Source organism: Chanodichthys erythropterus, chromosome 10 (assembly GCF_024489055.1).
Source record: "Chanodichthys erythropterus isolate Z2021 chromosome 10, ASM2448905v1, whole genome shotgun sequence".
Classification (NCBI taxonomy): domain Eukaryota; kingdom Metazoa; phylum Chordata; class Actinopteri; order Cypriniformes; family Xenocyprididae; genus Chanodichthys; species Chanodichthys erythropterus.
Window position 1 is genome coordinate 52,477,758 of NC_090230.1, and position 16,751 is coordinate 52,494,508.

A 16,751-nucleotide genomic window follows, 5' to 3' on the forward strand; every position below is an offset into this window, starting at 1 on the left:
TCAGGTTGTTTAGGAAGTCCATCAGGGCCAGAGACACTGGGCTCTGTTGAATCACCTTGTTTTACATGTTGAGGTTGGCAATCTGTAGTCTGGATTTCTGTTTTTGTACTCTGCCCTGAGTTGGAATCAATATCCTTTGATAAAGCATCGCTAGGCACACTAGAATTATTTAGGGTAACATCTAGGTTACTCCCTTCAACAACTATTTTCTCAACAATGGGATCTGAGCTTTTTTCAGTGATATCAGCAGAGACTGAAGCCATGGAGGCTGCTTTTTCTTCATTGGCCAAGGGTATAGAGTGCTTGGAATCATCATCCTGGGGTCCTGATTTCTTTTCCTCCATGAAGCCCAAATTTGACAGGCCAAAGCCCACAGTCTTTGATTTATTATCATCAGTGCCGTCCCCACGAGAGAACAATGATGCAACCTTCAACAGCCCATCAGTTTCCAATGGTTTTGTTGTTGGTCCTGATTGACTAGGTGTAGGCGTTGAACTAGGACCACTGAACATGGAAAAAATACCTTTTCCAGGAGCATCCTTAGAAGCAACTCCAGATAGAATACCTCCTAATACTGAAGAAGACTGAGAAGTGTCCTGTTGTGGACTTGATCCACCAAACACAGAAAATAAACCTTTTCCTGGCAACTCATTAAAGGCAGAAGCACCTGGACTATTACTCTCATGCTCTGCATTGACTGTACTGGGTTGTGAAGTTGGTCCAGAAAATATAGAAAATAAATTCTTGCCAGGAATTTCCTTTGATCCTGAGGCACCAGAGAAAATCCCGCCAAGCATAGATCCAGTCTGAGAAGGAGCATTTTGAGAACCTGGCCCAGAAAACATTGACAACAAGCCTGAGGTTGCACCCTCTTTTGGTGGTACTACACCCTCAGCAGAAGAATCCTCCTGATGTGCTGGTGACTTGTTTGATTCAGAAGATGCCAAACTAACATCAATAGCTGGCAATACATCTTGTAGGGGTTTTGGTGCTGATACAGTTGGATCACAGCTTGGTCTCTCACTTGGCTGAAGTGTAGCCCCACTGAGCTTTGACAAAAGATCTTTACCAGGGGATTCATTTGATAGTAGCCCACTTAAAGGTGAGGAGGGTAGAGAAGACCCTGGTATTGAAATTTGTCCAGTGATGGTAGGAAAGTCTTGACTTTGTGGTTCCTTTGACTCTTTACTATCAAGAGAAGAAGAACTTGACACTGAATCTGGTTGTTGTGGGGATTGCTGATGGCTAGGTCGACTAGACAAGGAGGGTATTTTACTTACTGATTGCTCTTTACATCGTCCATTAGGTGGGACAACAGACTCAGGAGTCTGTACAGTTATTGGGTGGCTGGCTGTTTCAGACCCTGCAAGTAAACCCTTTGATAGACTTTCATTAGGTGGTTCATTTGTAAGAATTGCTCCTGTTGCAGGAGAACAGACAGATTGTGGTGGAGTTTGTTGGGAGCTAGACCCATCCAACAAAGAAATATGTTTAACTTTCTGCTCATTAGTAGGGACTGGAACTGGAACTCTGGTGGGTGGTGGTTGTGAGTTTTGTGCTCCAAACATAGAGAATAAGCCTTTTGCTGGACTCTCATTGGAGCTTGATGATCCACCTAATATACCACCAAAAATTGATCCTGACTGCTGTGAAGAGGTTTGTTGTCCTGAACCACCAAACATTGAAAATATACTATTACCCAGGGGCTCTTTTGGTTGCCCATTCCCTTGGGGTGCAGGCTGAGTGGTAGAGCGTGGTTGTGATGTCTGTTGGAGGTTAGGGCCACTGAACATAGATAGCAGTCCTGTTACTGGTGTATCTTTTGGTGGGTCAGCTCCAGAGCTGGGTGAAGTCTGCTGAGTGCTGGAACCACTAATCATAGAGAGTAATCCCATGGCGGAGGTTTCCTTTGGAGGGACAGTGCCTGGTGTTTGTTTTTGATTAGAAGAACCCAGTTCTGTTGAAGACTGCTGTGTACTAGTGCCACTGAACACAGAAAATAAATTTAGACCTTGAGTCTCTTTCGGAGGAGCAGATCCTGATGTGTGAGTTTGACTTGTGGATCCAGATTGTGGAGAAGTCTGTTGAATGCTGGAACCTCCAAACAAAGTCAGGATGTTTTTGCCTAGTGGCTCTTTTGCAGATGCACCATCCACAGATTCTTGAGGAGAGGCAGATCCAGTTTGAGATGGAGTTTGTTGCTGACCGGAACCACCAAATATGGATAGCAGCCCTTTGCCTTCTTCTTTAGAGGCTGTGGTCCCAGAGAACATATCCACAACAGAGAAACCAAATAACCCACCAGACTGTTTGGAGGGGGCTTCTGGTTTTGTCTCCCCAGTTGGTGGCACAGTTTGAGATCTCACTGGTGTTGGTACCTTGTTAGCATCGTCAGAAAATATCTGAGCTGCAGAGACACTCCTTCCCTGAAATGTTTGTGATACACTAGGTAATTCTGACAGACCATCTTGTCCAAAGGTACTTACTGTTTGTTGTTTCTGAATTCCTTTAGGCACTGTTGTTGTTTGGAGGCAGTCTTTGTTTAAATTGTTTATCACAGACGTTGATTGCAGGTGTGAGGGAGAATGTAGCAGATTTGTCTTTGATTGTGTGGGAGAAGAACTTTCTATGTTAAAAAAATCACCTATTGACCCAAAAAGGCTAGACATTCCAATTTTGTCTTGATTTGCAGTTGAATCTTTTATGCCAGCAGAAACAGATCCATCTTTCTCTGGTTGTCTAGATACTGGCTGAGTGTATTTAGAGGGCTCTGACTTTACCTCCTCCATTCCCACTGCTGTCTTGAAAAGGTTTAAAAACCCACCCAATTGCTCAGATGGTTTTCCACCATGTGTATCTACTGGCTCAGAAACATCTGGAGGGGCAGATTTGGAGGTTACACTTGAACAGTCTCTTGAAGTTGTAGCAGTAGAACCAATGAATGCTAAAGGAACAGAGGACTGTTGTGACATCGTGGCTTGTCTAGCCAGTTTGGGTTTCTGAGATGAGCTTAAAGTGGATGCACCTTGAGGAGATGTGGAAGCTGGTGACTGTGTTGGAGATGTTAGTGAAACTCCAGATGTTGTTGAAATTGGTTTGGATGCCAACTGATTACTGATACTCTCTGACCGAGTTGTTGCACAAGTGTCTTCCTTTATGATCTTTGATTTAAGACTATGAAAACCTGTTGAGATAATGTTTTTGGCTTGCTGATCAATAAGTCGAGTTTCGGGGGCTTTGATAAATTTGCTTTGAATTTGTCCTGGGTATGGAGCATCTTTGGCAGGAGGCAACCTTGAGGCAGTTGTGTTTTTGGTTGATTCTGTATCTGAGCTTTTGCCAACAATGGAGGACAGAAATGATGATATTTTCTTAATGGATCGATTTGGCTGCTCCTCTCCAGGCTGTACTCTCTTTCTCCACTCTTCTTCTGAAACATCATCTATATGCTTTACTTGTACTCCTGTGGATGAACGGCGCCTCTGTTGAGGCTGGTAGCAGCTGTAGACACCTGTGGTAGGTGAATTTGTGATTGGGGTAACACCAAATGAAATCGAAACCTTCTGGGATAGCAGTTCTTTTATTCCTCTGCTGTTGCGATTTGCATAATTTTGGTTGGCACCATAAAATGAGAGGTCAACAGCTTCCTGAGAAGGATCCCAGTAGCCACAATTGTTCTGGAACTGTTGTTTTGTATCCATCTTAACCTTGTTGAATTGATAGTTGGAAAAGTCCAGAGCTTGCTGTCTTTGATGAAGAATGGAATCCTCAAACATCTGAGAGAAACACTCTAGGTTCAGATTCATGATTTGGTTACCTTTTCTATAGGCTGCTGACAAGTCAAGAGGTGCAGTAAGAAGTTCAGCTTCACTTTGGTCTTGCCCTGGAAGCCAAATAAGCTCATCTTCATTGTAGAGAGGAATCTTAAAACCACAAACTTTAACCATCTCATTATACAAACAGGCAGTAGGATAGAAGTCTCCTGTATTTCCCCACTCTTGTTCTGGGGCGCATGCATAAACATATTGCCCAGACTCATCCGTCAGTAGGGCGTAAATATACTCATAATCAGTGTAGACAAAATATCCACAATCTCCATCATCTGCAGGCCACCACATCCCTTGGTCCAAAAGCGAAAGCCATTGCTGATACCACTCTGACTCCTCAAGATAAACATGTTCCTCCATATCAATGTTGCTTGTTGAAGTGTAGTTCCAATGATTTGGTGATGTAGCTACATTAACATAGCTTCCATTATTCCCAGGTTGACTGAAAATCTCTGATGTGCCTTGATAGATATACTGTCCATTAGCAGAGTAAGAAAGATGTGGAGGGGTTTCTGCAAAATATCCTTCATGATATGAAACACTGTTTAGACTGTAACAACTCTCTGCACTAAACGAGTGGCACTTGCCAAATTTAGCATTATTTTTCATGCTCAAATTCAACACACCTTCAATCTCTTGGCTACTAATCACATCCAAACTGTTATGGCTATTCCATGCTCTCAGTCTCATTGAACTATTGGGAATATCTTTGGAATACTCCGGTTGATTATTGTTCTCTACCTGGCATCTCATCCATGTCTGAGTAGGGCAATATTGTTGATTAATATCCATATTTATATTATTGAGACACTGAGAAGATTTGTGGACTCCATCGCTAGGTGCATTTCCATGTCCATCAGGATAGCAGCCTAATGACTGATCATTCAGCTGTTGCCACAAAATGGATTCTTGGATCCATGAGTGTTCATCATTGGGACTAAGTCCCAATGCATATGAAGAAGAGCCTTGTTGGTAACCATACTGTTCAGCTATACTATGTAATGATGGATAGCTCTGTCTTAAATATTCCTGTGACATTACTGCTCGAGAAGAGTGACCAAGAGGGGGGCTACTAAGATTTTCAGTGCTATATGAAGTGTTTCTTACTTGACTTGAAAGCAAAAAGTTTTGTGAGCTATATAAGAGGGGTAAATTACCAGTGCTATTTGATGTGTATGCAGTACGATTTTGTTGTGACCTCGCATAACTTGCCGGTGTCCTTAAATCAAGACTCCCTGTGTCACAGATGTTAGGCACATTTTTTAGGTCAGATACATTGTGTCTTAGAAGTCCTACAGAATGTGATCCTTCTACAGCCACGTCCTCCATTTTGGCAGGGGAAGCCTCTGTTGTAATCCTGCTGAATATTCCAGATAAGAAACCTTGTTGATTAGAGGGCTTTTGGTTCTGCAGTTCAACTTGATTCCGAGAAGGTAGTTGAGGTAGCTGTCTTTTTGATTGACCTTGCTGAGTGGAAATTTCTGTTGGTATGTGTTGCTGCTCCTGTTTCTGCTCAAATGAATTCTGTCTGTTTGGCGATACATCTTCAGGATGTGAGGATGTGAGCTTACTGAGAAGACCAGACAAAATTCCTGACTGAGAGGATGTATCTTGCCTTGCCACAGGAGAACTCGGTTTTGTCACAATTGACTGCTGCAAACAAGCATGGTCATTGTTTTCCTTTGTACCAGGTGGTCTATTCAGTTCCTGTGACTCAGTAGAGGATATTTTATGAAAGGAAGAGAAGAGACCACCGGACTGGGGTTTTTGTTTAAATGAATTATCTTGAGATGAGTGGCTTTGTCCCATCACATTTGTTTTTGGCTGGAGTGGAGAGGACTGATTGTTATATGCATGTATTTGTTGTGTTGACTGAGAGACAGAAACATCTGATGTGGTAAACTTGAAAAGGTCAGATCGAAGGCCATCTTGTTGAGAAGGTCCTTGATGGGATAAACTTTGTCCTGGGGCATCTAATATGCCTTTCTGATGTTGGTCTGATAGCTGATTTTGGATTCTGGACTGCTGAGGAAGGTTGCGACTCTGTCCCTCTACAATATTCTTGACAGGATCTTGACAAGAAGTGTCTGACACCTTGTCAGTAGAGGCAAATCTTAAAAGGCCAGACAAAATACCCCCCTGTTGAGGTGGTGCACTTGCAAATTTTGACTTTTGCTCAGAGAATGGACTGAGTTTTTGGAGAGGTCTATGTGTTGATTCATTTTCTGTAGAGGAAATATTTAACAGCCCTGAGATAAGAGGATTAGATGCACTTTGTTGGGGGTGAGTTTGGTTTTGTTGATTTATTATTTGAGCAGACTGACTCTTTTGTTGTGACTGATTACCTGCTGTCATATCACCTGTTGAAGCAAATTTCATGAATCCTGAAAGTAAGCCTCCTTGTTGTGATTGATTAGGAGATGCTCGGGCATCTGATGCATCATTAGAGGCAGCTGATTTAAACAAACTAGAAAATGGGCCCTGACGTTCATTTTGAGATGTTTTTTGCTCTGTAACATGAGGGGATTCAGTTGGACCAGGATGTTGGTGCCCAAATTGCATTTGTTCTTTAGCAGAAACTGGTTTCTGATGTTGCATCCTAGGTACATTCTGATTTGACCCTGGAGGAAGTGGAGAGCTCTGAATATTAGGCCTTTGTGTAGGTGGTGTAACAGGTTGCAGATCTTCTGTTGGTGCCATCTTAAAAAGACTAGAAAACCAGCCTGTTTCCGTGTTCACCTTAGCCGTTGCCTCAAGGGGTTGTTTATGGTTCTGGGTTGTTGATTTTGTATGGTCAGGAACTGAAGATGGAAATGCACCTGTAATTCTGTTTGTGGCAGGAAGAGTTTGATCTGTCTTAACTGAGTTTTGTGTCATACTTCTGGTTGTACTTGAATCCTCACCAGTTGCAAACTTAAGAAATCCAGAAAACAGCCCCCCTTCTGCCTTTTGAGGTTGTGGGACAGATACATTGTCAGATGAGACAAAAGATTGCTTTATTTCTGAAGGTTTTTCTATTCTAATGTCTTCCGCTGATCTGAAGACAGGAAAAACTGTCTGTGTTTGAGTCTGAGGAGGCACTGGATGTCCAGGTGAGATTAATGAACTGAGAGATTTCTTAAAAGGACTAAAAAATCCTGCCTCCTCAGCTGATTTTTGTGTTAGAGGCTTAATGTGCGTTTTCTCACTATTTATCGCATTAGAGGAAGCTTTAAGCATTTTAAAGTTTTCGCCATTAGCGACTTGATACGTATCTGACATTTTACTGTGATTTGTATTGCCATTCAAAACTCTGGACTGTTCACCTGGCTTCTTTTGCCTTGCATCAAAATCCTTTTGAAAATAACTTTTATCCATTCCATTTACAACATTTTCTCCATTTTCCAGCACTGAATTCATAGAGGATGGTGTCTCTTTGTGAGCTGTGACAGCACTGTATTTGTTGAACTCATTTCTAAATGGTTGAGTTGACTGGTCTACCCCTTGTAAGTTGGCATCAGATGGCTGGAAAGATGAAAGAGATGGCATTGAAAACTTCCTATCAGACTGAGGATCCTGAGTAGGTGATACCACAGCTACTGGTGTGGGACTTGCAGACTTTGGCATGAAGGAAAACAATTTTGATATACCAGAACTAACTGGAACATTACTTGGTGCCTCTGATTGGTCAACAGACTTAGGCTCCACTTGTTTTGAGCTTAACACAACTTTATCTGTTAAAGTGCTAAATAATGAGCTCATGGCATTCTTCATCCCTGCCACTCCATGGTCAGAAGCACCACTTGAATTTTGTTCTTTGGCACCTATGGGTTTTTCTTTTACTTCCTTAGAGGTGATCCCTTGCTCATCTCCAACAGATTCTGTTCTTGCACTACCCTGAGATGACAGCCATGATTTGTTAGACTTGGGTAAAGATCCATATTTACTGATCTCTTCTTCTTTTTCAGCTAGATATTCTGATACAGTTTCAACCAGGCACTGCAGTTCATCCATAGGATCAACATATTCATCACTAGGTTCCTCTACAGGAGACAGCATGACCTCTGGAGCCCATCCACCAATTTTACACTTTCCACTTTTCTTATCACGGTAACCTTGAAGCCTCTCAGTTTGGCTACCATATGTTGAGAGATATCCATAGTGGCTGTAATTCTTCCTCTCCTCACTCCTGAGTGCCTTAGCTAAAGAGGTCATTTCCTCTAACTCCTCCTCAGAGCCAATGGAATATTGTAGCTCATCTGAGCCCTCAGAATCAAAGCCTACATCTTCCCTTAGTCTAGCTGCTTCTTCCTCTTGATATGCGACATAATTCTCCAGTGTGTTTTCTAGCTTGTTTTTGGCCCACATTCTAGTTTTGTAGAGTAAGCCATTTTTGTATGGTTTCAGGCATGGCATCATGTTTTCATCAGCCTCTTCCATTTCTTTCACTTGACGCAACACAAGCTCGCTTCGTTTTTGACGAAGAAATGCAAGATCAGGAGGGAAATGCTCTGATCCGACATGCTCCAGTCCTCCCGGGTCGCGGATTTTTTTCTTTCGCCTTCGGTCAATAGTGGCATAGCCTTCTGGGTAAGCAGCATTTAATGAAGCATTTTTATTTTTTATTGGAGACAACTGGTTGACTATGGGGTCATGGTAAGCCTTTTCAATATGAACAAGATCATCTTGTCTGTCATGCTCCTCAATCCATGCCTGTTTCTCTCTATCAAGGAACTTACCCAGGGTACTTTTACCCTGTGGTTTGTATTTGATTTCCCAATCCTCCACACCCATGCCTGAATCTACTGGGACAATCCTAACTCTACCTCTCTGATTAGGAACTCTAGCAGAGATTAAAAAGGATGGAAGAGGATAAAAAAAGGTTGGGGGGAAAAGGAAGAGAAAAATGTATTTCAACATTAGAGATAAAAGCTGCTCACAGCAAAAACATGATAATAGCGATGAACTAAAGCAATGACAAAGCTTTACAGTTTAAGTAAAGTTGTACATTCCTTATAATACCATGAAATGCCTTTCACCTCACTGACAAATAGATTTTTAATACCCCCACCCACAACCATAACTTAATGATCAGAAGAAATACAATCTCTCGTCTGTATTTTATTAAAAGGGATCTGATGCAATAGAATTATCCGGATTAGCTCTGTGCTGGGCTACACAAGAGACTCTGATTAACCACAATCTCGGAATACCACATTTCAGTTTTTTCTCTTACACAAATCACAAGTCTAGTAGTCTAGAAATCCATTCTCAGATTGCAAGTTTTATGTTGAGCATAACAAACAAGGATGATCTGCAACCAGCAGGACATTTGCCAGAAAACAAAACAATGAATCTAAAAAAAAAGATAATCGTAAGAAATATTCATATTACTTAATATATTTTAGATATTTTTTAGAGCTGGTTTATTGACATATCTGTCCTAAAATCATTACATTCAGTGCTAAAAGTGTAAAACAGGTGCAGGTGTACACAAAGTAACAAGACATACAGTAGTATGCATGCATGCATACTGTACTTATAGTAACTAAATGTACCTGCTTGCACGGTGATCCCTATAGTCAAATTCAAAGCTGTGCAAAGAGTCAGCACAGGAGTCCATGTGATGCTGAAAGCGTGGCCCCATTGGATACTGGTGAAGCGAAGAGTTAGGCTGGGCTGTGGTGTGGTAGCGGGGAGGCAAACTACTGCTTGTCTCACTCCTATAGTCACTGTCTCTATCATCCACCGCACTGTCCAGGTCATCCAAAGCTAGATAGGGTGAGGCAGAAAGGTCAGGACAGAAATACTGCATATAAATAAAAAATATAAATAATATAAAAGTATATAAATAAATAAAAGATGACTAAATATAAATAAATAAAAAATGACTTGAAAATTGTTAAATTAAATCTCTTTGATTATCCAAGTGAAACCAAATGTGTCTCTCTGAAACAAAGTAGCCACACAATATAAAAGAGTAGAAGGAAATAAATGCAGGACAACTGAAACAGGGAGCTCACAATGTACACAAAGAACAAATCATTATCTCAACAGGGTAAAAACTTAGGAATTAGGAAAAAGGTTAATGCATCCCATTTAAACAAAGAATCCAAATATTTATGTAAATTACTGTTTCCTAGAATATAATGTGTGCAATGCATAACTAAGGTTTTACAGGATGGAAATCTAGACTGCGGTCAAATAAAAATTTTAGAAACGGGACAAGATGTACAAACAAGCGTTTGTCTAAAATTTGCAAGTGGCATATATAGAGTATGTAAAAACCTCTAAAACCAATAAAATCCCTCGTTTACTTGAAAAACGCTTTTCATGAAGCATTACCCAGTAAAATAAGATAAGCCTACATTTTAATAATATAATTTTCCAGCTTTTTTAAAAATATTTCAACACAATTTTAGCATTAATGGGCTTGCTATTATAAACCTAGCTGCCAATATTGACATTTTCCATGTAAATGTAAAAATCTGTGAAAATCTGTGGGGTTGTATTGAGATTTTATCTATGCAATGTGCCTGCAAATCCCAACACTTAGGGCACATGTAAAAGTATAGAAGTGATTTTAAGGGTCCAGGGAAGTTCTAGGGAATAATCTAGAGGGTTACTATATGTAAAAAACGTACTCTGGCTGTTGGCCCATCCAAAATAGTTGCCTGGTGAGGTTAAAAATCAAGAGTGAGAGATGTGGTGCAAAAACAAAATCATTTACAAAAACTGACATTTTGGTTCTAATGTGAATTTTCTTGTCTTTGATACAAATGCAAGGTGCTTTAGTGAATATATGTAAACAGATATGCAGCGAACAGATTGTATGTTAACATATACACTACTCAAAGGTGACAAGAAGAGGCATGTGAAGATAAAGGAGTGGAAAGTGCAGTGAAGCATCATGCATGATGCCGTGGCTCCATCTAGTGTGAGATGTTGTCACTCACAGCATTGAGAGGCAGCACAAGGCAGAGGGCGTCCCGCTACTTCATCCTGTAAGGGAAACTAACAAAAGGAGAGAAAAAGAAGAGGATAAGAGTAAACATGAAAAAGAGTATAAAGTATGCTTAGGAAACTAATTGTTAACAACCTCAGTTACTGGACATGCAGATTCCAATAAATAACCATTAAATTGCATGCACATCCACTGCAAAACTCACTTCAGACAAATACAATGAAATATATCGTGAAATGGGTTAATTTAAGGACTACCTTAAATTGGCTTGATTTTGCAAAAGATGTCAATTATTGGATATGGATACATGATTACACTGGTAAACATCTGCTGTAATAATAATAATAATAATAATAAATTTTATTTCATTAGCGCCTTTTCAAACCTAAGGTCACTTTACAGAACAAGAAAAAAAAAAAAAATATTAAATACTTGGAGTATAACATGTCACACCACAGGATATATCAATTTCAATCTACAAGTATTTGAACAGCATGCTGCTAATTGTTTTAAAATAAAGCTTCATGCAGTTTTTATGACATTGTATGTATTAAAGGGATAACATGGAATATTTATACTTTTGTACTATTATAAATTGTCACACTGCAGGACCATTTAAAATTAATCAGTCAAGGTCTAGACACATTTCTCATACACATAAATATTTAGCAAAAACTTTGATGATTATAATGCAAGGTTATGGACAATTACCCATATATATGTTTTATTAATCTGGTTACATTAAAACAGCAAAAATCACTGCTCACACACACACACATGCTGATCCCATACCAATGCTGTGACACTAATTATTAGATAACCAAGAGGGAAACAGAGGAGAAAAAAAACATTTATATATATACACAATAGACAAACTAAATAATGAAAAACTAGATAATGACAAATTTATGGTGTTTTACAAAAGGGTGATGGTGGTTCAGATATGAATGATATTAACCCAACTCAAATTACAGCACACCTTCAAGTAATATCATTACATTCTAAAACTTAAAAGGTAACACTTTTTTACAATGTTACATATGTAACAAGTAGTTACTATAGTGAAACTGACTATAAATTATGCATAATTACATGCAACTAACCCTAAAACAAAACAATCCCTTTATTCCCCTAACCATATGATAAGTACAGAGTTAAATGTATAATTGCAGTGTAACAAAGACACCCTAAAATCAAGTGTAACCACTGAAAATTGATATTACTGAATAGTTTACACCTCTATGGTACAAATACTTTTAGCTGTCAGGGATGTGTTTAAAGCAGAAAGTCAAAGTGAGATATACATTAAAGTGATACATTAATATGTTAATAACAACACATTTAAAAATGTTGTAATATTTTTTACAAAAAAAAAAAAAATCAACTATAATCATAAGTCAAAAATAAGATAATTGGATGATATTAAGTTCAATAGACATTTAAATATATATTTTTAAATTCATTCATACACTTAATAGAAAGTATAACTAGTGTTACAATTACCCACAATCTCACAGCTATGATCTTGAATTTTTAGACAAAAGAAAAAAAATGGTCATCAAAAATGTATTTTTTTCCTCTCAAAATAGGTCTCTTTAGTTATGCTCATATTACTCCAAAATAAAATACAAAATGTGAGCAATGCTAAATAAAGTAATTTTGTGATTTCTGGTAAGATTTCTACACTTTGCTTTCAAATGCAAAACACATGTAAAGGCATTCATAAAAGTGTCATGCGACCTCTTCAATCTCTCCTTATTAAATTATATGCCAATGACATTCAGTGTGGACAGTTGTTTGTGAACTAAATCCCCATGTACTGAAATATTGAAGTCATGCTGTTGTTTTGCTGCACATGCACAGGTCTTACCTCATCGTGAATGCCCATAGCATTGATGCGTTCCAGTTTACCGGTCCAGTATCGAGCTTCATCCTCTGGGATTTCTGCAAAAGAGGTAGTGAGTCATGAGTGTTGCAGTCTAAGACATAAAACTTCATGCAAACCATTTAAATGTGCCAAGACGTTATGATTATGTATTCAGCCCTTTTAAATGTATAATGAGCTACTTGGCCAAGGGACCTCAAAAATAGTTTGCCAGTTTAAAAAAAAAAAAAAAACAGCACATTACATGACACTTCACTTTAAAAGCAAGTACAGGGACAAAGGGATCTTGTGCTGTCCGACTAAAGCTCTATTTATTGCAAAACATTGAGGGGCATGAAAAAACACTGTTCACTGAAAGGTTCTTTGGGGAACCAAATATGGTTCTTCTACTGCAAAACCAAAATCAAACTGCCTAAGTCACGCAAACCACTGAAATTTCGAAATGTTTCGAAACACTTATGACGTAAGCCTTGTTTACTGAAATTACGTGACTTTGGCAGTTTGATGCACTCTCCGAACCACTGGTTTGAAACAAAAGATTTTTAAAGCTTCGAAGCTTCATGAAGCAGTGTTTTGAAATCGCCCATCACTAGATATTGTTGAATAAAGTCTTTAAATTTGTTTTTGTTTTTGTTTTTTGGCGCACAAAAAGTATTCTATAACATTAAGGTTTTTAACCACTGTAGACACACGAACCGTTTTAAATATGTCTTTAGTAACTTTCTGGGCATTTGAAAGAGTTAATTATCTTGCTGTTAATGCAGGCCTCACTGAGCCATCGGATTTTATCAAAAATATCTTAATTTGAGTTCCGAAGATGAACGAAGGTCTTACGGGTGTGGAATGACATGAGGGTGAGTAAATAATAGCAGAATTTTCATTTTTGGGTGAACTAACCCTTTAATAAAAATCTAGTATGTGTAAACATACTTTGTGCAGCCATTTAACAAAAAGTCATACAGGCAGCAAAATAAATAAATAAATAAAATAAATACTGAAATCTGTTTTTGTGTTTGCATATGTAGTTTGAAACCAGATTAAATCTTAAAGTTTGAAGAATAAGAGTCTTTCATGTTTTATAGTCATTGCTATTATAGCTACACTTTACCAAAAGAGTTTTTAGAAGTTGTGAATAAAACAAAGATTATTGGAGTACGTTGTACAAGAAAATATTATTTCAGTCTTTCTACTTCAAAGTTCAATGTGTTACCGTTTCAATGTGCTGCTGTTTCTTAGAAATTGCTGGTAAATTTCACAAATAATTACAGAGTGAACATTTTTCAAAAGTACATCCTTCACCAATGTCTGAACAATCAGATCCAATTTCGTTGCCAAACAAAAATGCTGTCAGCCCTGATTTGAAAACAAATTGGAATTGGGTGCAATGTGAACAAAGCCTAAGATACTGTGTGCAGCATCCTTTGAAGGCACATGGGATACTGAACATGAGGAGTAGCAGCTTCAAAGTGCTCGGATAAAACAGTCAGGCTTATGAATGGGATCAATGGCCGGTATCCAGGCCAAATGCGCCACTTACGAAGGTTCGACCTTTCACATCCCAACAACCTGCACCATCGCTCCACTTTATTCACAGCCCATAGCTCCACTCACAATAAAGAAACAGCTGGTAAAAATTTAAATATTTTTGTGAAGTCTACCACAAAAAGGAGCAAATCAAAGTAATAATTCAACCATCAACTGAATAGCTCAAGCCTCGTTTTATCTGCTGCATGGATTTTCAGGAAACAGTTTAAACAGCCATTCATGGCTAAAAAGCTTTTTATTTTTTTTTGCTTTTACGTTTAATCATATTTTTTTTTGTCACGTTTTGAAGAGACAGTTTGATAATTGTTTTATTAGAAAGAAAGAAGCTGCCTGAAGGAGATTCACTCAACCCTGATGACATTCAACAAATCAATGGAAAGCAAAACCACCACAGAGGTAGAATGGATTGATCTAGCAAATCTAGTAAAGTTTTTCATTTTTTCAGTTTTTAAAAATTTAATACACATTTATAACACTATGTATTGTGTTATATTACCTCGACAGTAAATGACTAAAAATGAATTAACACTGCTGCGAGGCTGTCTCTAATAAAATGGCTGAGGGAGTGATGGCAAATTTCACATTTTTATCTCTTCTGACAAATGTAATCAATGTCTTTTTTTTGCTTTTGCTATTGGAGCAAATAGTAATCCAAAAATTAAATTCGCTGTCATCTCCCATTCACTGCTATAGGAGTTTACCCAACTAGGACAACTTCCACTTCTGAGAACCGCGGAAATGTGAAAAGGGTCCATAAGATGCATTAAAGGGGACCTATAATGCCCCTTTTACAAGATGTAATATAAGTCCCCATAATGTATCTCTGATGTTTCAGCTCAAAATACCACACAGTAGGGCTGCATGATTAATCGGACGATTAGAAAAACATTGCGCTTAAACAATTTGGCTTAGTGCTTTCAGATGGATTAGCTTATGGAGCCATACTTCATTGAAAAATAATCGCAGCTTTGCGATTTCATACTTGCACTGAGTTTGAGTGGCTTATAATGTGCATTTGAAAAAGCAGCAAGTATCAAACATCTTTCCAGACATGAGAAGCATTTATTAACATCTTGTCCAACAAAATATAACATTTAACCCTCTGGGGTCTGAGGATTTTGACATGCCCTGACATTTGTGCTTTTTTCAGTTGTTCATAAACATATTAATGGAAAAAGTGTCATTACACTGTATTCAGCACAAACTAGGCTACAATAATATGTGAGGAACATGTATGTACATGTTTGTGTTTTTAAAAGGAATAATGTTTATGCGTGGTTATTGAAAAAAAACAAAAAAATTAAGTCACTGAAATAAAGCCAAAATATATATATTAAACCTGTGTTCACAAGAATTCTGGGTATTGGAGGTTGTAGACTAGAGTTTTTGTTTAAAAATTATGTAAAAAATTATCCTGCCTACTCACAAAAACTAAATCAATATATTGTTTTATATGTATAAGACACTTTTTGTCAAGAAACCGTATGCGTGGAAGCATGAATCTTCATGAATAATAGGGTGATTCACACCTGAGAAGACAAAAGATTTGCATAATGACCTTTAATGACCTGCATATCAATGAGCTCTTTCAGTCAGGTAGGCTGTGAAAAAACCCTCTGTGATCATGTCTCAAACTCATCTTGGTGTATATCAAACATACAGAAAAAACAGCAATACTGTGAAATATTACAATTTAAAATAATGGTATTCTATTATATACTTTAAAATATAATGTATTTCTGTGATGCAAAGTGTCTGAACAATTATGTTACCTCTGTGGCATTTCTTATCCTTTTAGCTTAAAAGCATGCACATTTGGAGAAATATTGATGGATTCTCATATGTTTATGTCAATTTTCTATACAGAGGAGTAATATTTATTCAATATTTATTGTCATCACTAGGAGTGCTGAATACTGTGTTTTCAATTCATACTTGCAGCTAGAGGGCGCTCTGTGCACATTTAGTCCACAAATTAATCTAAAGAAGAACAGGATATTCCAAGAACTAACAAAGGCTTCCAGAGGTCACCAACCATGGCTTTAACAGACAGATAAACTCTTTTCAAGACAATAAACACACAATTGAGATGATGTATACATGTATTGCCTCAGATTTTGCATCTGAATAGCGCTCACTCCGTGGGCGTGGCTGCATTAGCGGATAATGAGCTGAATCACGGGCGTCTGACTTGTGTCTCTTTTCATACAGATTACATAAACAGAATTTTTGTTTTCGATTTTACTTACACAATTTAAAACCTGACATTTCAATGTTTCTTTAGACATAAGTCTAATTTTTTGTGATTAGTATTCACTAAGTTACAGTTCATTTTCTAAGAACTATCAGATTGGAGTTCGTTAAAGATCACACATTATGTTAGTTTTCTTTATTTTGCAAAAAGCACAACATTTTGGTTTTACTCTGAGTGTACACAAATAAAAAGATATTCAACAGATTAAAATGGTGTATAACTCTTAATTATATGTGCAACATTGACGGAGTATTTTGAGTCTCTTTCATACTGGTAAGAATAAAACCGAGTTGGTGG

The 16,751-nt window shown here is 38.0% G+C and overlaps 1 protein-coding gene across 2 annotated transcripts in view; it reads right to left on the minus strand.

The window, feature by feature from the left end:
• unc13bb (unc-13 homolog Bb (C. elegans)) overlaps positions 1 to 16,751 on the minus strand; it is a 107,837-nt gene that overhangs the window by 61,144 nt on the left and 29,942 nt on the right. For both annotated transcript variants that reach the window (XM_067398135.1, XM_067398134.1), the window contains exons 6-8: positions 12,641 to 12,714; positions 10,763 to 10,820; positions 9,365 to 9,578 (exon numbers count right to left, since the gene is read on the minus strand). In XM_067398135.1, the coding sequence (XP_067254236.1) occupies positions 9,365 to 9,578; positions 10,763 to 10,820; positions 12,641 to 12,714 (346 nt within the window). The remainder of the gene's footprint in view (positions 1 to 9,364; positions 9,579 to 10,762; positions 10,821 to 12,640; positions 12,715 to 16,751) is intronic.